Here is a 25339-nt window from a genome sequence, read left to right on the forward strand (position 1 = left end):
CTCATCCTTTTTAAACACCTTATTAGACCAAGGACTAATAAGGTGTTTTCACCTGCCTTTGCATTTTCTCTGGAAGCATCTTGTATTTGGAATTCATGATCCCCTGACATTCATTCATTCTGTCTCTGCTACTCTTTAAGAAACACTTCAAGGCATATTCTCCAAGGCCTTCCCTAATTTGTTGTGATTTTAACTTAATGTCCCTCTTCCTTCATGCTCTCTTCTTACCCTCACTGTAGTATATATGTCCTGTCTCTATAGGATTAGCTTGTGTTTGGTTGGGTGTGGCTTAGCTTTCTGTTTCTAAGTGCTGTGCAAGCTGCCCAGAGTTTGTTGCAGTCTTGTCTGAATAAAGAAGGCTTCTAAACCTACTTCATCTCCTGCTCCTTCCGGCCCAAGGTCAGGCCAACAAAGTGACTGGTTGTGAGTATGCTTAACAACCTTACCTAGGGGAAGATACGTACTACACCCTCTTTAGATTGTCAGTTGGGGACAGAGTCTTCTCATTGCTAATCTTATGTGTGTACAGCACCTTTGATTTTTTTTAAAAAAGATGCTTATGAAATAATGAATATTATTAGTGGATGTTTAAAATGCTTGGATAATATGTTCAGTACACTAGTGATATTACATGGTTTGAAACAGAAAAGGATGGGTCCATAATCGTTTCTTAAACATACTGAGCAGGATGCAGACTAAGTTTCTCATGAGTAACATCTCATTTTTAATAGTGCTGCTTAGTCATGACTAACAGTGTTGAACTGGAATAATGCTTGAAGCATTTACTCCCATACCCTAGAAATTAGTATTACTCCTTTAAAAGCAAACTTTTAAATACAAATTTACATTGTTCTCAGTCCCAGCATTTTTTTCTTAAAACATTTCTAGGCTTTATGTCAGTTTAACTATAGAGGAGGTGTCTTCAGTAAAAACGGCCTTACTTAAAAAGGTAGACATATTGATATCATTATGTGGGTATTCTATAAATAAAAGAATATTATATATTAAAATTAATGACATTGCTTAAGTTGAGTAGCTGTTTAATTTTTCCTCTATGTTCGCAGAATAAATCTTCTCTAGAAGCTGTGGTTTCATTATGACATCTAAGAAACCTAAAATAAAACTAATAACCCTGTGAGTTATTTAAGTAGATCTGTATGGAATTTGTTATTAAATGCTTCTAGTTTATATAGATATAAATATATATAATTGGTGCAATATATATAAGTGGTATAAATACCACTATAATTGGTGCAAAATGTGGAAGGCTGGTCGGTCATCTTGAAGAGACCATGTTTCTCCTATATTAAAAGAACTGCAATGGCTACCATTATGTTCCAAGAGTCTTTATAATCAAGAGTCTTTAAGACTTCCGTTGGTTTGATATGATTGATTTTTAACTAATCTAGGAACCTTTCCTATTGTAATAATTTGAGCTTGACTGTAACCTTTAAATTTCTTGTCAAACAATTAAAAAGCCACAGATCACGTATGGGTATATGATAGTAGCAGAGTGGTAAGCAAAAATGTGTGTTCATTCTTTGCTGTCTCACAGTGTTTTACTTTGCTAGTAATCAATTTTTATAACTTGCCATGCAGAGTTAAAATATTAGATATCTTCAGATTTTTAAGATCACTATACCTTATAAAGTTTTTTCAGATTAAATCTTACCTGTAGTTTTATTCAAGCTCTTAGCCTTTTCCTGTATCGTCCTGTGCAGTTAGCATGTTAAAAGCCTGTGACTTCCTGTTTAAGTTTTGACATCTTCACTTAACTTCCTTAAAAAAAAAAAAAGCCACTGTCTCTCTTTTTCTAAACGAATCATATCTTCTAAATATTCCCAAGTTTCTGGTCATACTGTGATCAATCTAATGTGATCCATTGTAGGTGTTACCCAGTTATGCTTGTTAAGTAAAAACAAAGCAAAATAACTTTTACAAATTAGTGACTCCTGTTTTCCAATGTCAACAAGTTGTCTTAAGTGTTTCATTTAGAAGTTGTTTCATAAGCCCCTATGGTTTATTGAGAAAGTGTGAGCTGAAGTTTGTCGGGCAGGAGCTAATGAATTTGCTGTCACTGTTCCGCCAACCGGAGGGGGGAGGGAAGGCATTAATGTGTTTCACACAGATCTTTTCTCTTTATCTATTTGTGATAACACTGGCTTCTCTGAAAGCACAGCAGAAGTGCAATTCAGGCTACAACAATTCTTCCGCTGTGATGTCTGTTGAAGCTTGACTGTTGAATTCAGACTGCTCGCAGATGTTTGTTTGTTTACATATTTACAAGGTTATATCCAACTGTATGGGAGGGCTTTCAAGCACAGGCTCACAGCAAAGTTCTCCTAGTCTTAGGGAAGAAAGAGAGGGAGAGACTAGACTGCACTTAAGCCAGGGCTGCACAACATTTGGTCCTCCTGTAGATCAATCAATCAATTTATTGCAGCCATAGGCCATACAAAGAACATACAAAGATAAAAACAGGATTAAAAACACAATATGCGAACAATGATATAATACATAACAAACAGGACAAAGCAATAGCTCCTATGAATTAGACCTTAAACAAGATCTTCGTCTAATAGCGACATAAAAGAATTCCGCCACCACCTTGGTAACCTCATTACTTTGATCCTCAAGACAGAAATTCAAATCAAAGGAGTCAGCTCTTCCTGGGAATTGCTCTAACAAAGGGAATATGAGCTCCTTCCTAGTATCAAAGTAAAGGGAGCAATATAACAGCACATGCGAAACTGTTTCAGGGAGGCCTGCACCACAAGGGCATAGGCCAAAATCTGACAATCCCTTATCTAATCTTTTTTCCAAAAGGGCTGAGGGCAACACATTCATACGGGCCCTAGTGAATGCTATCCTAAATTTTAAAAAGTGTAGGGAAGCTAAATATTTAGCACCTCTATTCCCCAAAGGGGGCATGATACAAAAAAATAGAGGAGAGCAGGTCATATTTCCCCTAGAAACAAGATTCTGGTGCTCAGTATCGTGGAGGCGTTGGATAAGTATAACCTTCTCCCTCTCATTTCCCATGTGTAGAATTTCAGAAGGAGATAGACCCATTTGCAATATTTTATTGTTGGCATATGACAGCCAAGGGCTAGGAAAGGAGTCCCTCCATAGAAAACAAAAATAGGAGGGCTCCCGAATATCCAAGCAAAGTTTAATCCATCTGATAAAAGTGAGCTCCCATGCTTTAAAGAAAATAGTAAGGGATCCAGATTCCAAACATAATGCTGAATAAGGTACACATCTGGGTACCCAAAAGATAGCCCTAAGGAATATTGATTGAACCCTTTCCATCTCTGATGTTACTCCCTGAATCGAAAGTGGGACCCCATAGAGTAATTGAGCTACAATCAGCAAAACATTTGGTCCTCCTGTAGACGTTGGCCAGCAACTCCCCACTGTGGCTGGGAACTGATTATTTTTTTATTGATTGATTGATTGTATTTCTATACCACCTAATATAGAAATCTCCAGGCAATGTACAAATTAAAACATAAAACAATATAAAACAGTTAAAATCTCAATAAAAACAACAACATTTAGATTTCAGTTAAAAGCCAGGGGAAACAGGTATGCCTTCAGGGTCCTCCTAAAAGCAAACAGAGATGGAGATGTTCTTATTTCAGCAGGGAGTGCATTCCAAAGCCCCGAGGCAGCCACAGAGAAGGCCTGGTCGCCACTAAACGAGTCAGTGGAAGCCGTAACCAGACCTCTCCAGATAATCTTAATAGGCGACAGAGTTCATGATAGAGATTATGGGAGTTGTAGTCCAAAAACAGCTGGAGGGCCAAAACTGTGCAGCCGTGAAAGTACACAGTTAATCCACTTTGCTTGAATATAATACAGCAATTCTGTCATAGCAGTTTTACATAGCAGTTTACAGTAAAGTGGGTACATGTAGGAGATGGTGGTATCTTGAGGGAGGTTCTTTCTCCTTGCCTCTAGTTTTCAGCATCATTCTGTTCTGTAACTTACTCTGTCAGTGCTGCTACTTTTGCTTTTGCTGTGTCTTTCAACCATGCAGCAACTTGCTGTGCTGTTGTCCTAGCCTTTTTGGCAACTTGGTGCTACCAATAAGCTGGCATCTGAACTGTAACAATCTAGAAGCATGTCATCATTTCGGACTGCTTGTACCATACATGCTACATAAGATATTTGTAAATATACTTTACAAAATGTTGAGCACTTTCATGGGAAAAGAACATAACTCACATCGGTGAGGATTCTCGCCATACGTCCTGTGAGTAGCTGTAGCAGTAGAAACAGTGACTTGCACAGTTGCTGCTATAGCTACTATGATTTGCTATTGAGATCCCTTGTCTGAAAATCCAAGCAAACTATCTGCCCTTATGGCATGGATCCAGTGCAGTGTTGTATTATTTGTTGTTGTTAGTACAGCACTGCACTGGATTGCTGTTCAATGATGGGTACATGACTGAAGCCAAGCCCTGAGTCTAAATCATGTTAATAGATCCATCTCCTACTTATTCCCTTCTCCTCATTTTCCAATGCTGTGCAAGTACTCTTTCACAGTATTGAACCTGCTGCATTATATTGGCTATAGAGGGTACTCACACACAAAACAGTTGTGATGGCTACTGCTGTGTTAATTCTAAGATTGAATCCCTGTTGTCATTCTGTTCTGACTGTTGATCCTCCAAGGTCTGGTATCATAGTAGTAAAGCTGAGGGTGTCAGCCAGTTTTAATTTCCTTGGTTCAGGTCACAAGATGTGTGGTACACTGTAGGGAAGGAAAAGAACCTCCATATGTGTTTATGAAACATGAGCTTATTGTTATCACAAGTTGGATGCTTTCTGATTTACTCAGCTGCATTCAGGGTTTTGAATAAACACTTTACAAAGCATGTTTGAGGTTTGCCATCTGTTAACTGTTGCTGGAAGTCTTTAATCAAGTTGCATTTATAGTTTCTGCTTCATCTAATCTGACATTTTGTCAAGAAGCGTATGAACCTTGCTCAAATGCATACAAACCTCCAGATTTTATGAACAGCTGGTGAGGTGCTGCACCAAATATAGTCTCATTTGGATGCCACATTGATGCCTCATGAAGCAGGATTGTTTCAGTGATTTCTTGAGAGCTCTGTAACACTCTTGCAGAATTTCACTCGGATGCCTCATTGTTATGTACTTTCTGATATTTATTGCAGTGTTGAGATTTGGAGTTTAACTGGTTTTAGCTATTTTATTGACCATTTCATGTATACACTGCTCTGAGAACAGTTGTTGAAAAACAGCATGCAAATTCTGCAAATAAATAATCTTTTATTCTAATGGAATGTGATAGTATTTTTAGAATGTCACAGTACTTTGAAGTTAGAGAGTACCTGAATTAAAAATTGAATTTCAAAATTTAATGATCATTTTATTCAAGACGAAGAAAAATCGCACCTTTCCATGCCAATGTTTCTTCCAGCAAAGTCCTTCTTTGGAGTCCTATAACAGCTCTAGTAAGTTGACACCCACTAGAAGGAAGAGCGCTTTTCTAGTAGATCCCACCTTTTTTGGAATGCCTTCTACTAGAATGTATAGAAAAGTGGTGAAATATTTTTATTTATCTAAAACTTTATTGCAGTTTAATTCTCCAGTAGATAGATAGATAGATAGATAGATAGATATCCTTTAGTCAGGGGCTGATTGCCACCCATAGGCAAAAAGGCTTTTGCCGCCCTTTCACCTTAAACAAAAAAGGTTTGCCTTTCAGAAAATAAGGTAAAACGGGGGGGGGGACTTCCTCCTCTCCCACTCCACCCTTGCTGCAGCTGCTGCTGCTCACAAAGAAGGGTGGCAAAATTTGAGGAGGGGCAAAATTTGCTGCTCCTCAAATTTTGCCGCCATAGGCAAATGCCTACTCTGGCTCTCCGTTAATCCACCACTGCCTTTAGCTGCATGGTGGTGTTATGACAATGATTTTGTATCTGTTTACTGGTTTTAGATACAATTTGTATGTTTTATTGTATTATTTTAAATTCTGATCCACCTAGAGGGCTTTGAAGTCCAGGGAGCAGATATACATTTGAACTTTTAAAAGCATGAATTATTTCAGTACTCCTATTCTGTTCACTAATACGAATGGAGGATGGCACACAATTAAGACAGTTGCTAAAAATGGTTTCCTTTTTGAAGTCACTATATCATTTGAAGTTAAAAGATTTCATGGTGGTGTCCATATTTGCAATTGTATTGCTGTCTTTGCAGTTAGGCTTCTAAAGATTAGCTTTCAGCATAGGTAGATGTTTGATGATTTTGGACAGTCCATTCAGGGCTTAATTTTGAAAACTCATTCAGTTAGTACAGGTGGGAAACAAAACAATACAAGAGATTTGGTAACCACCTAGCTTAACTTTGAATAAACATTTCAGAAATCTAAACTGCCTTATTTATGCAAAGTTCTTCTTTTTACTAACCCTACTCTTTTCTTTGCATTTAGTAGTGCCTGTTCAAAAGTAAAGCAAACCATCTATAGTAATGTGCAGCCCTCAAACTCCAATTTGTTATGGGATCCAGAATTCATGTTGGATTTTATTGAGAACCCCTCAATTCGCAGCCTCAACTATTCTATGTTGGGCAAGATCTTGAGTGACAATGCACCTAGTCGTTATAGCTTTGTGTGTAATGCCCTAATGAATGTATGCATGGGCCATCAGGATGCAGGAAGGTAGGTGAAAGGACTGTCTGCTTCTATGAACATGTAATTTTGAGTTCCTCTTTCTCTTCCTCCCCCCCTGACCTTTGTATGCTTCTTGCCATTACTTTAACTGACAAATTTTCTCTTCTATGATAATGTTGCATTGCTCAATTTACCTCTTTCAGACTGCATCCTACTTAATTTTGTATATGGGAGCTTCTTCATATACGATTTCTCCCCTTTGAGATAATCTTTCTTGACAAAGAAGTGTGTTTGCACGGATGTGCACATAATGTCCATTTGTTCTGTCGTGACTTAATTCTGCTTTCTTTCCATTTTACGTGTTCGTTAATTTATGGACTTATTTTTTCTAAATTGCTTCCCATACAAAAGGGAATTAATTGTGTGAAATGAAATGAAAATATTCTAAAATAGAAGTCTAGGATGTATACATCTGTTATGTGAAAGTATTTCCATTTTCTGCCTGTGATCTTTATTTTTAATCCCAACATGGGACCCACTTTTTAAAAATGTAGATGGTCATTTTTCCCTTTCCCTTTCCTATAATTCTCTTCATTAAAAAAACAAAACCCGATAATGAAAAGAAAAATGGGGTGCTATTTGTGTAGTCCATTTGTAGGTCTTGGCCCACTAGTTAGAGATGATTGGCTTGGATCCAAAGAGCAGAGTGAAGGAAGAAAATGACTTAGAAGTGTTTTGTGAACTCTTCTGCGAGTGCTACTGGAAAATTTTTCATGTAGAACCATAATGTCTTGGAGATTGCATTACAGTATGAGAAATATGTTGAATACAGATTGTAGCACATACACTCTAGTGGGCAATAAAAATATTTTGAAAAGCATTCTGCAGACTTTGGAAAAAGTCTGGATTGCAGGCGGAGCGGGGTCACTAAGTGTGAACAGAAGTCCCTTCCAATTGTAGAAAGGTACCTTTGAATCCAAGCCATTGTCTTGTTGAGCCTAGCAAACATTCAGCTGCCATGATGTGATTTCTTCTTCTTCTATTGGTCAGCTAACACCAGTGTTTCTTTCTCTTCTAGAATTAATGACATTGCTAACTTGTGTGCAGAGTTAACTGCTTGCTGCACAGTTCTAAGCTCAGAATGGTTAGGGGTCTTGAAAGCCCTTTGTTGCTCTTCAAACCATGTTTGGGGATTTAATGACCTTCTCTGCAGTGTGGATGTAAGTTCAGAATATACTGTTATAGACAGATAATCCTTTCTATATCTGCCTTGTGGACCACTCTGTTATGTAAACACTGCCTATCTGTTGTTTTACCAATAAGATACTCTAACATTATGGTCATGCAGTTAAACTTGCTTAAGGTTTTTTTAAAAAATCATGAGGGGGATTGATTGGGAGGCTGGGCTTACAATGGGTGTAGTTCCCATGCCATTTCCGTATACCCAAGCGCAGTAGTGCTTGCATCTTTGGCTTGCTGGTAGCAAGTTGATTTGAATTGTGAGAGGGAATTAGTATACTGGATTATGTACCTTCCAAGTTTTTTAGTGCGGTTTTCAAGAAGTACAAAATGCTGCCACCCCGCCCCAAAACACCCACACACCACCAACATGCTTTATCGTGTGTGTGTGTGTGTGTGTGTGTGTGTGTGTTGGCCTATTTCCTCTTCTCTATAGCTATCTCACTTTGTTATAGCAGCCAATAGATGTTTGTGAGTGTGAATACATCACATTGCAATATGGCCAATCAGATTTCAGTGATTAGCCACATTACTGAAGTCGTAACATTACTGAAGGCAAATTAAGAGCCCCTGGTGGTGCAGTGGTAAAACTGCCGCCCTGTAACCAGAAGGTTACAAGTTTGATCCTGACCAGGGGCTCAAGGTTGACTCAGCCTTCCATCCTTCCGAGGTTGGTAAAATGAGTACCCAGAATGTTGGGGGCAATATGCTAAATCATTGTAAATCGCTTAGAGAGCTCCAGCTATAGAGCGGTATATAAATGTAAGTGCTATTGCTATTGCTATTGCTATTGCTATTGCTATTGCTAAGTCATGGTGTTCTCACTTCAAAAGAGGCAGGCAGGAATAGAGGGGGGGAAACAAGAAGGTAACACATGAGCCTTCGGCTAAGTCATTCCTGCTTCCACTTGTACACTTCAATTCCCTTGCTTTTGTAGCTTCTGCATCCAAATCAGCATGCTACTAGTTTGTGCTTGCTCTCTAGTTGGGAGGACCAATAAAGACTATAGCTTAATAGATTAGATATAATGGTGAACTATGAAAGAGGAAGTGTGGGGGAAGGAGGGAGAACATGAGCCTGAGGTTCGCTTACACACTGCCTTGGTTGGCCTGACGGATGATCTCCAATTGGGAATTGTCAGAGGAAGTGTGACTCTGTTGGCCCTTTTGGATCTCTCAGCGGCTTTCGATACTAAATAGTATTCTTCTGGAGCATCTGAGGGCGTTGGGGGTGGGAGGCACTGCTTTGCAGTGGTTCCGCTCTTACCTCTCAGGCAGATTCCAGATAGTGTCCCTCGGAGACTGTTGTTCTTCAAAAACTGAATTTCAGTATGGTGTCCCTCAGGGCTACATATTGTCTCCAATGTTGTGTAACATCTACCTGAAGCTGCTGGGAGAGATCATCAGGAGATTTGGTGCAGGGTGTTATCAATATGCTGATGACACCCAAATCTTTTTCTCCATGTCAACATCACTAGGAGAAGGCATAACCTCCCTAAATACCTGCCTGGAGGCAGTGATGGGCTGAATGAAAGATAACAAGCTGAGGCTGAATCCAAATATGATGGAGGTACTTATTGTGCGGGGTCGGAACTAGGGAGATGATTTTGATCTGCCAGTTCTGGGTGGCATCACACTTCCCCAAAAGGAACAGGTATGCAGTCTGGGGGTGCTTCTGGACACAACCTCTCCCTGGTGTCCCAGGTTGAGGCAGTGGCCAGAGGTGCCTTTTATCAGCTTTGGCTGATACGCCAGCTGCGTCTGTTTCTTGAGATAAACAACCACAGTAGTACATCTGTTGGTTACCTCCAGACCTGATTACTGTAATGCGCTCTATGTGGGGCTGCTCTTGTACGTAGTCCAGAAACTGCAGTTGGTCCAGAATGCAGCAGCCAGGTTGGTCTCTGGGTCATCTCGGAGAGACAATATCACTCCTATCTTAAAAGATCTACACTGGCTGCCGAGAAGTTTTGGGGCAAAATACAAGGTTTTTGTTATAACCTAAAAAGCCCTAAATAGCTTGGGCCCTGGGTATTTAAGAGAGCGCCTGCTTCACTATGAACCACACCGCCCATTGTGATCATCTGGAGAGGTTTGTCTGCAGTTGCCACTGGCTCATCTGGTGGCTACTCAGGGAAAGGCCTTCTCCATTGCTTTGGAACACACTTCCTGCTGAAATAAGAGCCTCCCCATCTCTTACAACTTTTAAAAAGGCAGTCAAGACGCATTTGTTCACTCTGGCTTTTAATTATATATTATTTTAATTGTGTTTTTAATAGTTTTAACATTTTAAATTGTTGAAATGTTTTAACCTTTTTATTTGTTTTGTTGTAAACCGCCCAGAGACTTGCATTTTGGGTGGTATACAAATGTGTTAAATAAATAAATATGTTAAATAAAATAAACAATCGTCCATGGCTTGGTGTTATGCCTGATTCAACCCCTATCTTCATAAAAACACATACATTTCCAGTCTGTTTAGTTAGAGCAGACTACCTGTAGCCCAGAAACCTTAATTCTAGTTTATAGGGCCTGAGACCTTATTTCAGTCCAGTTATTCAGTCTGTAGTCCAGTGATCCTGCCATGTTTGTCTGCAGTCGAATGATCTTGGAGGGCAGTTACAGAGCAATTTTTTCCTTGAAGGTGAGTGACCTCTCATTCCATGACTCCTTGGCCACCTTCGTCGCAATACTTGTAGCCCGGCAGTGTTTTTTCCTGGAAGATGTCGTTCAGCACGTTGCACTTCCTTCTTTGCTTACAGCAGGTAAGACAGCAGTGAAACCAGGGCAGTCTCACTTGGTTCCTTCAAGTTTTCATGTATGGATCGTATTTTATTTATATATGTCCTCTGTCGTTCTACCAAAAACCTTAGGGTGGTATGCATGCCCCCCCCCCCCTATTTTATCCTCTGAACAACCCTGGGAGGTGGGTTAGGCTGTCAGAGACTAGCCCAAAAGGTCGCCTAGTGGGCTTCATGGCAAAGTGAGGATTCATGGCATTCATGGCAAAGTGAGGATTCGAACCCATGCCTCCCAAGCCCTAGTCCCACACTCAGAATACTGTGCTATGCTGGCTCTCTGGTGAATTGTGTAAAGCTGGATGTAAACCACCTAGACACAAGTTGCGATGGTATATAAATGCATAAAAATAAATTAAAACAATTTCCCAGTATCTAATTCATTTAAAGCATAAGATAGCCAGGGCACTCTGGATGCTAACCTTTTTATGCTCTTTCTAGGCCCATTATTAATGTGAGTGTCTTGGGGGAAAATCTTGGGGCAGGCAAGTAATGCCATGATCATGCAAAGTGCAATCTGTTCTTTTTCTCAGCTGACCATTTCTTACTATTCATGTCATGGTCAATTACCTCCATGCCAGAGAGCAAGGCAGAGGCTAACTTATCCTTTTTGGATTTATTTTTTTTAATGCAATGTGCCTTTTCTGCTTCCACAACTAGAAATGTTTGTGTGTGTGTCTGCTGCTTTTTGATCTCCTGCCAGCATCTTGTAAAGTGGTTAGATGCATTAATCTTCCCACAGTCTGATGGCATCATGTTATTGCATTTTTGGAATTTCCTGCATGCTTGTCTCCCTCTCAGCTCCTGGATCACATGTACTTGTCATTCTTGTCTTTCTCTGCTTTTTCGGCCATTGTCCTACGTTTTCCCGCTCCTACAAGTAATGCAACTTTGCATTTCCCATAACCTTTTCTTGTCTTTTTCTCCAAAACCCTTAATGCTTTTGCAGACTTTTCCTTTCTCATGCTCATATTTCTTATTTTTTTCCCCACAAGCTACCTTGTCAATCTATGTTTGATCTGCTAAGCAAATTCAGTTATCTAAAAATAACTTTAAAATAACCTCTCCTATGAACTCTATTAGTATTTTGAAAACTCCCAGGGAAAGAACCTTTTGATATTTGTGTGCATTTTGCACAGGATTGGCTGCACTTCAGAATTTTCTATAATAAAAAAATTAACAGAGTGTTGCCAGTTTTTCCTATTTTTGATTGACAGAAGTATTGCAAGGAGAGCAAACCAGCTGCAAAATGTAACTGAATTATTGGCACTGAAATTTTAATTTGCTGTGGTATGGTGATCTGTTAGCATCTCTTTCCCACAGCTTGTGGAGATCCAGATGCTGAGCCTGGAGCAAGGATGACATGTCGGCTTTTGTTGCATCTATTTAGGACAACTGAAGTTTCCCTGCTGCCAGCTGGTAAGTACTCCAACTGGTATTTGCAGACCACCTGCCCTGCCTTTGCATTTCATGTCAAAATTCTCAGAAGAATTTGATGAAGCTGACTCCAAAGTTTCCCTTGGGCAGAACATTTTGATGGAAATTCATACTCTTGAGGCACAAATCTCATGTATAGCTGTTCTCTAAGGGATACAGCATGTTACAGTTGAAGCAAGGAAATGTTAAATATTTAGTTTCCCTGCAGTGTACTGTATGAAGGTCTGTGGACGGCTAATAAAATTGAAACTGAATTATTATGTAAAAGACAATTCAGACTTCTTAAAAAAAATCTGTGCATATACCACAGAGCCATGCTTCATGAACCTTGCATTGGCTGCGGCTCTCCACTGCATGTATTCATAGTGTGCACCCAAGGGAATTAAGATTTAAGCCACCACACAGATCGTTTCAATATTTAAACACGTTCCCACTTCTGCTAAGTATGAAGTTTTGTGTTTGTATGCATGTACACACACACGTAGAAATTTGTAACTTCTGTTCATTATCTGTCTCCATTAGAAATGCTTGACTTGTTCACAAAAGTCAGAAATAGAAATTTCTGACAGATGCCTATTCCTTTATCCATAGCAAATTTTAGAGAGGTAAGAGGTATCTGTGTGCCAGAAGATACCAATGTAGACACCTGGTCTACAGAGCAGTAGCAAAAGATGCAAGGTTGAGCAGAGCCAGATGCACATCAGTCAATATTTCCCCCTATTTTATTATTCAGTTTGGTTCAGCCTTTTAAGTCTCTCCATGCTGAATATGTACTTCATCCATGGAGGCTACCCTGGTGTGTGACCATCTCAATCTGATCAGAGAAAACCATTTTAATCTGTTCAGATCTAAGCCAGGTTCATCTGTATAGCCCATGCTCTTAATAGCTGCACAGAACCCGCCCCACTATATTTATTATTTATTTATTTATTTATCAGATTTGTACACTGCCCCAAACTTTCATCTCTGGGTGGTTAACAATAGCATAAAACAAGTTAAAAACATATACAAAAAACTTAAAACAATATAACAATTTAAAAATAAACCAGAGATTAACCCCACCACCACCACCAATTTAGGAAGCTGAGAAAGCTTGGGTGAAAAGATGGGTTTTCAGGTGCTTTTTGAAAATTGCTAGCGATGGGGCGGATCGTATCTCAGCAGGGAGCGCATTCCACAATCTTCGGGTAGTGACTGAGAAGGCCCATCTCTGTGTAGCCATCAAATGAGTTGACGGTAACTGGAGATGGACCTCCTCAGATGACCTCAGTGGGCGGTGGGGCTTGTAGTGAAGAAGATGCTCTCTTAAAGAGTTACTATTGTGACTGCTGTAGGCTGCGAAGGGACATATAGGAGCTGCTGAGTGAGTTTGTGAGTGTTTGTGGGTTACCCCAGTAACCAGGCACAGAAGGTTCAGAAGGGGAGGGATTTAAAATAAAGGCAGTTGGGGAGAGGGAGAAGGAGGAGAGTTGGGCTTAGTTGAGTAGGAATTAGAGGTGTTTGGGGCTGAGAGTTGAGAGATTGGTTTGTGTGTTGTGAAAAGGAGAGGTTGTTCAGGAGGGTTGTGTGGAACTTGAATGGTGAATGTGTAGAGGCTGGGGAACCAGCAGTGTTCTGGGCAGCTCCTAGTAACTAGGGTTGCCAACATTATGTTGGCCGAATTTGGGACACAAAGGGGGCACCTAGGAGTGGGGCTTGGCCCCATGTGGCAAGGGTGCAGCCTGGCTTCCAGATGCCAGGCACGTTTACCTGGCAAGGCTGGTGCTGGTGGGTGGCTGCTGCTGCTACGTGGCAGCAGCAGAGCAGGTGGCAAGAGCTCTGCTCGCCTCCCAAATGATGACCGGTGAAGTCGGGGTGGGCGTGCTGTAGGCAGGCAGGCTGTAGGCAGGCAGGCTGTAGGCATGTGGGAAAGATGGAGGCAAAGGAGCTCATCACTTGTGCCTGCTTTCCTCCCAAATGAGGTAGATTGGGCTGATTTCAGGCCTCTGTAAGCCCGCATGCGCAGAGGCCTGAAATCGGCCCACTCTGCCTAATTTGGGAGGAAGGCGAGAATGAGTGAGGAGCTCTTTCGTCGCCATCTCTTCCACCTGCCTCCAGCGCAACTTCCCCTGTCATAGTTTGGAAGGCGGGCAGAGCTCTTGCCTCCATCCCCCTCCACTGCCGTGCAGCAGCAGCTTTAAAAGTTAAAAAAGAAAGAAAGTAAAAACAGTCAAAAAGCAGGAGAAATTGAGTCCCGAATGGGACGAGCAAATAGGGACATCCTGTGCCATGCAGCACAGTTTGCAACCTGACTAGTAACAGACAAGAAGGTCTGGAAGAATTCACTAATTTCCCAAACCCAGTTTTAATGACCTCTGTCCCAGTTATGTGACCCACTACCGCATATGTAACATTTTATCCAGATGAAAAGTAACACTCAGAAAGTTGAACAGCGGGTGTACCTACTAACTTGGTAGAGAAGCTTGTGTGCCCTGCTTTGCGGAGGTCTTTAGTCTAATCAGTAAATAATAAACTTATTCTTGTTTTCATTTTACACTTCAAGTTTTGTTTCATTTATATCCTGAACATACACCTATCCTGCACTCGTGAGGCTACGTAGCCAAAGGTGTTGAGTACCGAGAGCAAGGTAACAAAGATTTATATAGTGGCAGCGAGGGAAAGTTAAAAAAAAAAAAACTTGAATAAATCCCCAGAAGTCTAAATTTTCATAGATCAATATAAAAACAAACCACCTCCCTGGAATTGAGAGGGGTGTCAGGGAGGGACCCTGACATAGGCATTATTTTTCTGAAAGGTATTTTAAAATCTTGAATTAAGCTCAGATCAGGAAAAGGACTTGTCACAAGGGGCTGATTCTTGTGAACATTTTTGCCCCTCCTGAAACTAACACCCCTTTTGTCAACTTGGAAGGGCATGAAAGGTCATGATGGTGAACACATTGTTGAGGCAAACAGACTGCCTTTCCCAGTCTTGCTGTGCTTTTCTGGTGAGCAAAGGAACCAAGCTAGGGAGTGTTTGTGTAAAGCAGGGATTCTCAAACTTGGGTCCTCAGGTGTTATTGGACTTCAACTCCCATAATCCCCAGCCTCAGTGGCCTTTGGTTGGGGATTATGGGAGTTGAAGTCCAATAACACCTGAGGACCCAAGTTTGAGAATCACTGGTGTAAAGCATTGTCTGTGGGTCAGTGTGTGGTTTCTTCCCATCTCCATTCGGAGTGAAGGCAGTGTCATGCTTTCTTTCCCTTCAGTAACTTTATCATGGAGCCAGATCTGATTAACTGTGAAGTATCATAAACTTGTCACAATGGGATCGCATAACCAGAAAGAACATGCAGGTGTTGTTTTTTTAAAAAGGAAGTTCTGAATCATCAACCATTTGGGTGGTGGTGTATATTAACAGCCTGTAAAAACAGTGAGGGGAGGAGTGTGTTGGTGAACAAATCCAAGGACTGGAAAGCCCTATTGATGCAGCAAAAATGTCTGTTGGCAAGTCAGTGCTGTCACAGTTTCCCTTGATTGTCCGTGGTTTATTGCCAACATCTTATTAGATTAACATGTCAAAAATCCCTCCTCCAATCTAGACACAGAGGTTTGTAATGCAGCACTACATTAGAGAAATGCCCCCAAAGTCAAAAATTCCCATTGCTACAGTTTCTCACAATAGGAACAGGAAAACTGTGTTACTCTGGGGGGACTCCACAAATGCAGTGCCTCATTTCTAACCTCTGTGTCTAGATTGGACTGGAGAGGGAAATTTTGCCCTATTAATCTAATAGAAGTCCCATTAAACTTTGTTAAAAGTCAGTATCAGTCTGTTTCTTTGCTATGACAATAACCCAGCATTATCTTTACCTTAAGTGTATATCTGCATCTGAATGAATCTTTATTGTTGGATTTTATGTTTACCTTCAGGGCTGTCCCTAGGAGGGTTTGGAGCTGGGGGCGAGCAGCACTCCCTCTCAGCCACACTCTGCCATGCCCACACCCCGCTTCACCCGCCCCTTCAAGTGCCCAGCACTAAGGAGTTTGATTACCTTCCTCCTTGTTCCAGCGAAGAGAGAGGTAACCAAACTTCCCAGCGCCTTGTGTGCACGTAAATGAGAGGTGCACGTGCACTCTGATGCCTAATCAGGGTCCAGCTCCCGTGAGGTGCTAGGAGAGGCAACTAGCTCCGCACGAGCGGTTTACCTTATGTGAAATTTGAATGAAATAAAGTGTTTAAAAACCAGCAGTGTCTAAGGCTCCAGTCCTATCTACACCTGCCTGGGAGTAAGTCCTATTGAACTCTGCTGGACTTCTAAGAAGATATGCATAGGACTGAGCTGCCAGTCTTTTTCCCTTTATTGCAGAGAGATTTGGATGTAGATGTAACATTTTTCATTTCAGCTAATATTTACCTAGCTTTAACTCTGGCTTAAGTGTTTAGTCAAATGTTCAATTTTACTTACTAAATATATGAAGCTGTTCTCACGACTAGCCAAAACCGGGCTAAGGGAGCCCAGCGCGGTTTCGGCTGGTTTTGAGACCCAATGGGAACCGCGTGGCTCCTAGTGACAGTGCGACGGTGAGCCCTCTTAAGTGGCCCGCTACTTAACCCGGGTTTCAGGCACAGGAGCACCCAAAAAGTGGGTTAAACGATTGTGTATCTGTGTGGTGTGGCTCCACGCCACACTGACTCATGAGTAGCCTCCCGACTGGGAGGCTACAGGAAGCCTCCCAGCATCAAAAGGCTCCCCAAAAGGCACCACACACTCATGTGGTGCCTTGCGGGACTTCCGGGGACTGGGAGGCCACTGAACCCCGCCAATCCAATTGGTCCTGTGACAAAGCTGGTAATCATCTGTGCGGCCAATCTGGCTGCCCAGGGAGAGCCCCCGATTGTCTGCAGGGAGAGCGGGTCAGACCCACTCCTTGGAAACCCTGTTTTGGTGCTTCACACTGTTTGTGTGAAGTGCTTCTATCATTGCTTTGGGACTGGGGCAGCATTCAGAGTATGAATGTTTTCTGCTAGAGAGTATGATAGCTCTCTCTTTTCTTTTTGTCCTTAGAAAAATCTTTCCCAGGAATTCGATCATCTTGTGATCGACATCTTCTAAGTGCGGCTCACAACAGCATAGAAGTGGGAGCTGTGTTTGCTGTTCTAAAAGCAATACTGATGCTTGGTAAGATCATATAAGGTGACATGAGTAAAGTTCTTAATTAATCAATAGGTAAAATGAGGCTTTTCTTCCACTAATCTGTTTCATAAAAAGCTGCCTTTTGCTGAGACCCCACTGGTCCATTTGGCTGATTACCAGGGCAGTAGATCCCCAGGGTTTCAGGCAGAGGTCTTTTCCTGGAAATGCAGCAGATGGAATCTCCTACTCTCTGCAGGCAAAGTGTATGATCTACCACTGTGGTAAGGTTCCATTAGGCACTGAGTTCCTTTAAGACAATGAGTGTTGCCTTAATTTAACATTTCTGCCTGGAAGTTTTTAACACCTGGCTTTTAGTTTGGATCTCCTCATGAATGCAGGTGTATATTCACCCCTGCTAACTGGGCAAAGAGGCACCTTTTACCGTGGTGATTCTCTTTATTTAGCAGGGGGAGAGTAACTGGCCCTATCCACCTCCAGCACAGTACTTCCAGTGACTGTTGCTGGTGTGTGTCTTAAGTTTCCTTTTAGAATGTAAGCCCTTTGGGGACAGGGAGCCATCTTATTTGTTTGTTAATTCTCTTTGTAAACCGCCCTGAGCCATTTTTGGAAGGGCGGTATAGAAATTGAATTATTATTGTTATTGTTATTATTGTTATTATTAATAATAATATTATTATTATTACGGCCAAATTTACCCTGAAGTCCCTGTGAGCTATCAGGGAGCACTTCACACACAATTCTGGGTTTTCATTACATATTAGAGCATAGTCCAATTTATATCTAGGATAAAAATATTCCACTTTTTTGCATTGTGTTTTTGGAGGGGGGGGGCAACTTCAAATTCGCAGTAAAGCCTTGCAGAAAACCTGCTGCCTGGGGAAAGCTCTTGGTGAGACTCCTATCTACTCATTCTCATGTAAGTGTACTATCCCAGTGAGCTATTGGTGAAGTCATTCCTAGGAATTTTTCTATAGAAGGCTGATTAAAGTGACTGAAAATATTGACTAAAATCACAGTTTAACTTCTGGCTTCTCCAGTATTAATGGAGAATTAATTACTACATTCAAGTGTAGTATATGAGATGTTCTCAATGTTCTGTATTTACATATGGTTACCCAATATGCCTATAAATACTGCTTTATCATGCTTCCTTCCTCAAATACATAATTTCAAGCTTTTAAAATCTTTGTACTATTTCTGTCTCTGTAGGTGATGCTGAAATCGGAAATAGCAGCATCCCTTCCTTGAAAAAATCAGATTACTCAGTGCGAAGATTATTGGGTGATCTTGATGATGAAATATGGGATGCTGCTACCCATGCTTTGAAACCGTGTGGAAAACCCATCTCCATAGAAACTGCTAGTCTCAGTGAATATGCCAGATATGTGTTAAGAAGTATATGCCAGCAGGTAATATAATGTATGGAATTTTTTCCCCTTTGTGTATGTATATGGATATTTTTTCCAGACACACAATTTTTGCCATGTTCCAGGGCTGCTTAAACTTAGGCATAGCAAGATTTCCAGAATGGGGGTTCAGCAGTTCTAACACTCACCCTTCTTAACTGGGTGATTCTAAACCCCTGCTAACTGGGCAAAGAGGCACCTTTTTAACATGGTGATTCTCTTTTATTTAGCAGGGGGAGAGTAACTGGCCCTATCCACTAGGGATGTGCATGGAACTGCAGGGCTGCGGTCCGGCACTGGGGTGGGGGTTCCTTTAAGGGTGGGGGGAGGTGTACTTACCCCTCCCGCTGCTTTTCCCCTGCCGGCGTGCGTATTTTAGGAAGCATTTGGGGCAGCAGGGTACCTCCCTGCCGCCCCTTCCCCCGGTCGTCTGCAAAAGGCTTTAGAAAGCCTTTTGTGTGTGTGCGCGTCACATCTCTATGTCACGCTCATGCGCATGTTGAGGAGACGTGATGTGCGTGCATGACGTGCGAATGCGCAAAAGGCTTCCTGAAGCCTTTTGCAGACAGCCGGGGGAAGGGGCAGCAGGGAGGTACCCTGCTGCCCCAAATGCTTCCTAAAATACTCGCACCGTCGGGAGAAAAGTGGCTGATTGGGTAAGTAACCCTCCCCCCACCCTTAAGGGAACAACCCCACCCCCAGCGTCGAACCACCTCATGTCCGGATCGGTCCGGAGGCCTTTAGAATGGCCTCCAGACCGGTCTGTGCACATCACTACTATCTACCCCAGCACAGTACCTCCAGTGACTGTTGCTGGTGCCTATCATGTTTCTTTTTAGATTGTGAGCCTTTTGGGGACAGGGATCCATCTTAGTTATTTATTTTTTCTCTATGTAAACTGCTTTGGAACCTTTTGTTGGAAAGTGGTATATACATATTTGTTGTTGTTAATATCTAAGATTAAACAACATACACTTAGTAGGCAGAGTCTCTGGGCCAGTTCACACAAGTATGTCCATTACTGACTTATTTGCATGTGTGAATAAGCCAGCAAAGATAAATTATTATAAACAGACTTTGCTGCCACCTGATATTAGTGCAGGTTTGCACATTTGACTGAGCATAATAAAGGGATGAAGATCCAACACTATGTATACAGCCTGTATTCTTGACCTGGGCATAGAGCCATATACAAGAAAAGTAGTTTTATAAGCTTGTTAAGGTCTCCAAGGGAGTAAGACTAGAGAAACCTTCTTTTTTAGAGCTCTGCCAAATAGAAATGCTTCTATTTGGAAGAGCTATTTGTTTTTATGCACATAAACACTTATGAATTGCAATATTAATTTTTATATGTGCATAAAAACAAATAGCTCTTCCAAATAGGCTGTGTTTTTTTCACTTTGAACATCCCCCCCCCTTTTAACTATGGATACATAAGGCTGATTTAGATTAACATTACAGTACAGAAGAACCTCATTATTTGCAGAACCGCTGTTTGCAGTTCCGCATATCCACGGGGTATCCATTTCCAGTATCCACGGATATGGAAGTGTTGAAATCCATGTATCTGCAGTTCCTAGAGGGCCAGAAGTGACTGTGGTGGTCACTTCTGGCTGCCATTTTGTCTAAAAGAGTCTGCCATTTCTAAAAGAGAAAACCCACAGATGCAGACCCCCGTGGAGCACTCGACAGTAAGTTTTGTAGCACTTTTTTTTGCCATTTTGTTGCTGTTTTCCCTCCACCCTGGAACCTAATCCCCTCTTTCCCATTGTTGTAATGCCTCGTTACTCGCAGTTCAGTTGGTCGCGGTAGTAGACAAGGAACGGAACCCCTGCAAGTAATGAGGTTCTCCTGAACATATTGGCTATATGCAGTGGGGCATCAAGATTACAACCTTTTGCCCCACCCATTGGCACACCTATTCTCCTTTTGGGCCCACCAGATATCCATATGTAAGCCTAAAGTTCATATGGAGTCTATGTACTTAAGAACTGAGGTCCAATGTATGCACTGCATGATTGATATCTGATCTTCAGACAATCTAGTAATGGACTGCACAGTTCAGACCTAGGGACATTTAAATGTTTGATGCACACTACACACCCATATTGGGATGTCCGGTGGGGCATGCATGCCTGGTAATCACACTACTGCACTATGCTTAGCCTCCTTGTTACATGAAGTTCTTCTTGGAGCAGGCCATGAAGTTGTTGTCGAAGGTGGAATCCATTCATCCTATTGAGACTTCACTTTAGAATTGTGGTTTTGCTCCATAGTATGGAGCAAACGTATTCACAGAAAATGTGAATATTTGATTTTGAAGTGTGTGAATGCCAACAATGTAAAGTTGTATTTGCATTCCCTATTATTCCATATAGCAGAGATCTTTCCTTTTGTATCTGTAGAACCAATTCTTTTGTAATAAATCTTTTGCATAGTGAAAATGGATTCAATGTACTATAATATTAAAAAAAAATTCTTCACAGTGCTTTGTCACTTCTGGTAGTTAAAGTCATTATATTTCAACAAAATGAACTTATCTCCTCCTGGAAAAATGTTGTTTTATTATGTCTTCAAACATATTGAAGTGCTGTCTTCAATACATGTTAACAGTTGTGTTATCTATCCAACTCTTTGATAGGAGTGGGTGGGAGAACACTGCCTGAAAGAACCTGAAAGGCTGTGTACTGACAAAGATCTTATCCTGGACCCAGTTCTTTCAAACAAGCAAGCACAGAAATTGTTGCAGTTTATCTGTTATCCTCATGGTGTTAAAGAATGTGCAGAGGGTGACAATCCACAAAGGCAACACATCAAACGCATTCTTCAGGTAACAAAATTTGAAATTACATTAGGGATTCCTTTTCCAGGTCTTAGCTGACCCCTTTTATTCATTTGAAAAATGCTTGATACTGTATTTATCTGAATCCTAGATTTCCCCCCAGTTTTTTTGTTATTAGAAAACAGGAGGTCATCGTAAATTCAAAGTCCTTTTCCTTTCAGTAAATGCAGGTATAACTTGTATAAAACCTCTACTTTTAAAGTGGAGTGATCTTAAATTCAGAGTCATCTTTGATTCAGGTAAATACGGTATTTTTTTATTAAACAGTGGAAAGCTTGAGATTCAAAGTGAAGCAATTCTTTTCCCCTGTGTACATATCTCTCCTTGTTAGATGAGTGAAATTGCCTGTGTCGTGCATTTCTCTCCTGCCCCCGCATCCTTAGCTACTAGTGTGGAGGGCAGGAACATTAAGATTCATGATAATGATGTCATAGCATGGGGAAAGCGATGCTACAGTTTAATGAAAATGGCTCAACATGAAGATTCCTTTTACAGCTGTAGTCCTGCCAGGCATAACATATGATGAAGAGGTTAGACTGTTGGCCTAGGACAGAGCTGCACAACCTTGGCCCTCAAGCTGTTTTTGGAATACAGCTCCCATCACCTCCGGCCACAGTGGCCAGTAGTAAGAGATTATGGAAGTTGTAGCCCAACATCTGCAGGAGGGCTGGGACTAGGACTAGGGAGACCTGGGTTCAAATCCCTATGTAGGGATGAAGTTTATTTGGTGACAGTCTGAGAGGTAGTGATTGGCCCCAAAGGCCTCACATTTTTGGAGTTCTGCCCTTAGTCAAAGCTGTCTTCAGCCAAAAAGCTGAAGCTGTCTTCAGCCTGCTAACTGGGCAAAGAGGCACCTTTTACCGTGGTGATTCTCTTTATTTAGCAGGGGGAGAGTAATTGGCCCTATCCACCCCCAGCACAGTACCTCCAGTGACTGTTGTGTGTGTCTTATGTTTCTTTTTAGAATGTGAGCCCTTTGTGGACAGGGAGCCATCTTATTTGTTTGTTATTTCTCTTTGTAAACCGCCCTGAGCCATTTTTGGAAGGGCGGTATAGAAATCGAATTATTAATAATAATAATAATAATAATAATAATAATAATAATAGCCACATTTGAGAGTAACAGTTCTTAGATAATTGGGTCCAATCCCTCCTCCAAGGTAGGTTCCTTCAACACATCATTTCTGCCCCCACCCCATATCTGATCCACAAGTTGGCAGCTGTAAAACAGACAATTTGGCATGGCACAAACAAATAAGCCAAGCCCAATGCTGGGTTCAGCAGTGAAACAATTGATTTTTAAATATCATAAACAAACTTTTTTTTGTCAGAATCTGGACCAGTGGACTCTCAGGCAATCATGGTTGGAACTCCAGCTGATGATCAAACAGTGCATGAAGGAGCCTGTGAGTTTTTTCTTGTGCTCTTCTTAATTCAATCAAGTATGTTTTAAAAATTAACCTAGTGTATGAGGAAACCTACCATGAATGTGCTAGTTTACTTATGTTTCACTGTAGGGTTCTGGGTCTGTGGCTGAAATGAACAGCTTGTTGGATAATATTGCAAAGGCGACAATAGAGGTGTTTCAGCAATCCGCTGATCTAAACAATAACTCTTCTAACTCTGGTATAGGCCTCTTCAATCCAAACTCTGTTGGAAATGCTGACACAAATATTACAAGGCAGAACAGTAAAAAGACATTCCTAAGGTAATATAATCAGTATGAATGGCTGATGTTAAAATTTGGTGTATTTTCTACATGAAAGTTGTTACTGGCTGTGTTTAATAACTATAGTGGTATTAATCCCAAGTATCCAGAACCCAGCATTCTAAGCCTAGAAATAAAATCTCACCGGTTTAGTTATGTGTTCAGAGCCCAGGAGCTCGGGTACATGGACATAATTCCTCTGTATGCAAGAAATGCATCATTTGCTTGATTAACTACTACATGCACACCAAGAAATATGCATATGGGCCCTTCAGTGGCAATGAGTTGGAATTTCTGCATGCATAGGAGCTCCATGTATGCATCAGAGTACATATGAAACTCTGGACTGGGATGTGGAGCTTCAAGTCATATCTCAATGAAACCAATTTCATTATAGTGACCCGAATGGACCAGTATTGTATTGAGTTAAAATATCTCATATGCACATGTGCGTGCACACAAGCACAAAATATATTTTATTCTGGGTAAATACTAAAATGGCATTTAATGTTTTGCTTGAGATGTCTTGTATGTTTCATGGTTTTAGTTCCTCTGAACGACAAGGTGTATGGCTAGTGGCGCCCCTGATTGCAAAACTGCCTACCTCTGTTCAAGGCAGAGTCTTGAAAGCAGCTGGAGAAGAACTAGAAAAAGGCCAGCATTTGGGATCATCTTCAAAGAAGGAGAGAGACAGGCAGAAGCAAAAGAGGTAGAACTGATTGGGAAATATCCATGCACCTTAGAGCAAGAGTATCTGATGAAGATGCTGGTTAGGGAGGCTAGCTTTTTACTATTCAGACAAATGTTGCATTTGTCAGATCATGAGCTGTATGCGTCATGCAGTTATTGTGATTTATTTTACCAAAAGCCCAACTTCATTTTTTGCACAGTTATTCTAGGAAATGAACATTGCAGTTTGTATGCATTTAAAAAGAAACCTAGCACAATTCATTGTCAAACAATTAAACAATTCATTGTTTTCTTTCTTAGAATTTCATTATTTTTACTCTGGAAATTTTGCATTAAAAACAAACAAAAACTTATGATAGGTACTTGCCCTAGGAGTTACTGAAAGTAGTATCAAAGCAACCGTTATCTACATCATTTTCAAGGGAAAAGATCTGTTGTCCCAATCTTTACTTCTCATATGGGATCCTGATCAGAAGTCAAGTAACGTCTGGTTGGATTCAGTATAGCATGATGTTTTATTGAATACTGTATTTTTTCTGATTCTTTGTGCACATATGCTATTCTAAATTTTAAAAACCTTCTCAAAAACTTTAACTTTTTCTTTTATCCTCCACATCATGATTGAAAATCTGAATTACACTTTCTATTTAACTGTGTTAATCTCATCTACTTTAGACTAGTTCTTATGTTGTCAGAATACTTCTTCTTTGTTTAATTAGCAAGACTTGAAGGCATTCTCTGCTAAACATTCCAGGACTCCTTAAAAGTGCAATCTCTTTTGCTTCCTGTTGACTTGAATAGGACTTGAGCATTGTGCATCTCTTTGGCTTGAATTTAGCAGCTATGAACATGACACAGATATGGAGAGAGCATCTTGTGCTTCTTTTATTAAGGGATGTGGGGAGTGCTTGCTCAATTCAGAGGGTAAGGGGATATGAAAAAGCTGGGGTTATTCTTTGAGACCGGAAGTGAGCACATGCTTCTTGATCCTGCCCTTCTTTGTCATGTTCAGAGCTACTTAAAATACATCATTCATCTCCATTAGCATATTGGCCTAATGCAGTGGCTTTATTTTTAATGCCTTTCCACATAGATTTTTCTGCCACGTAAACCCTGCACATTGCAAGTAATGTGTGGTGTCTTCTAAGGTGCCCTCTATATACCCAAGCACCAATTAACATGTGCGATACTTACCTGAGGCTGTTTATTGCAAGGAGAAATTAGTAACAGTAGACAAGCTATCTTTCAGAAAAGCTTGCCTATCATCTTCCCATTGAGGAACTCCTGGTGAGCTTCAGGGATGTCCATGGTTCATAGGAACACAGTCTGAAAAGCACTGGCCAAATGTTTTCTTTGGCTTGTAAGGCTTTAGCTTACTTAAAGCAGATTTGGTGCATAGAAGAACAAAACCCTTCTAGGGAAAGAGTAGACAAAGG

General features: G+C 41.0%; 1 protein-coding gene across 8 annotated transcripts in view; it reads left to right on the top strand.

The window, feature by feature from the left end:
• Window positions 1-25339, top strand: part of MED12L (mediator complex subunit 12L) — a 324835-nt gene that overhangs the window by 237464 nt on the left and 62032 nt on the right. For 7 of the 8 annotated variants that reach the window (XM_053305817.1, XM_053305821.1, XM_053305823.1 and 4 more), the window contains 10 exons: window positions 6467-6694; window positions 7725-7866; window positions 10529-10649; window positions 12006-12101; window positions 17168-17281; window positions 18467-18666; window positions 21305-21493; window positions 22837-22911; window positions 23023-23213; window positions 23761-23922. In XM_053305817.1, the coding sequence (XP_053161792.1) occupies window positions 6467-6694; window positions 7725-7866; window positions 10529-10649; window positions 12006-12101; window positions 17168-17281; window positions 18467-18666; window positions 21305-21493; window positions 22837-22911; window positions 23023-23213; window positions 23761-23922 (1518 nt within the window). The remainder of the gene's footprint in view (window positions 1-6466; window positions 6695-7724; window positions 7867-10528; window positions 10650-12005; window positions 12102-17167; window positions 17282-18466; window positions 18667-21304; window positions 21494-22836; window positions 22912-23022; window positions 23214-23760; window positions 23923-25339) is intronic. The other variant, XM_053305818.1, reaches the window with a different exon arrangement.

This window comes from Hemicordylus capensis, chromosome 3 (assembly GCF_027244095.1).
Source record: "Hemicordylus capensis ecotype Gifberg chromosome 3, rHemCap1.1.pri, whole genome shotgun sequence".
NCBI classification, from domain to species: domain Eukaryota; kingdom Metazoa; phylum Chordata; class Lepidosauria; order Squamata; family Cordylidae; genus Hemicordylus; species Hemicordylus capensis.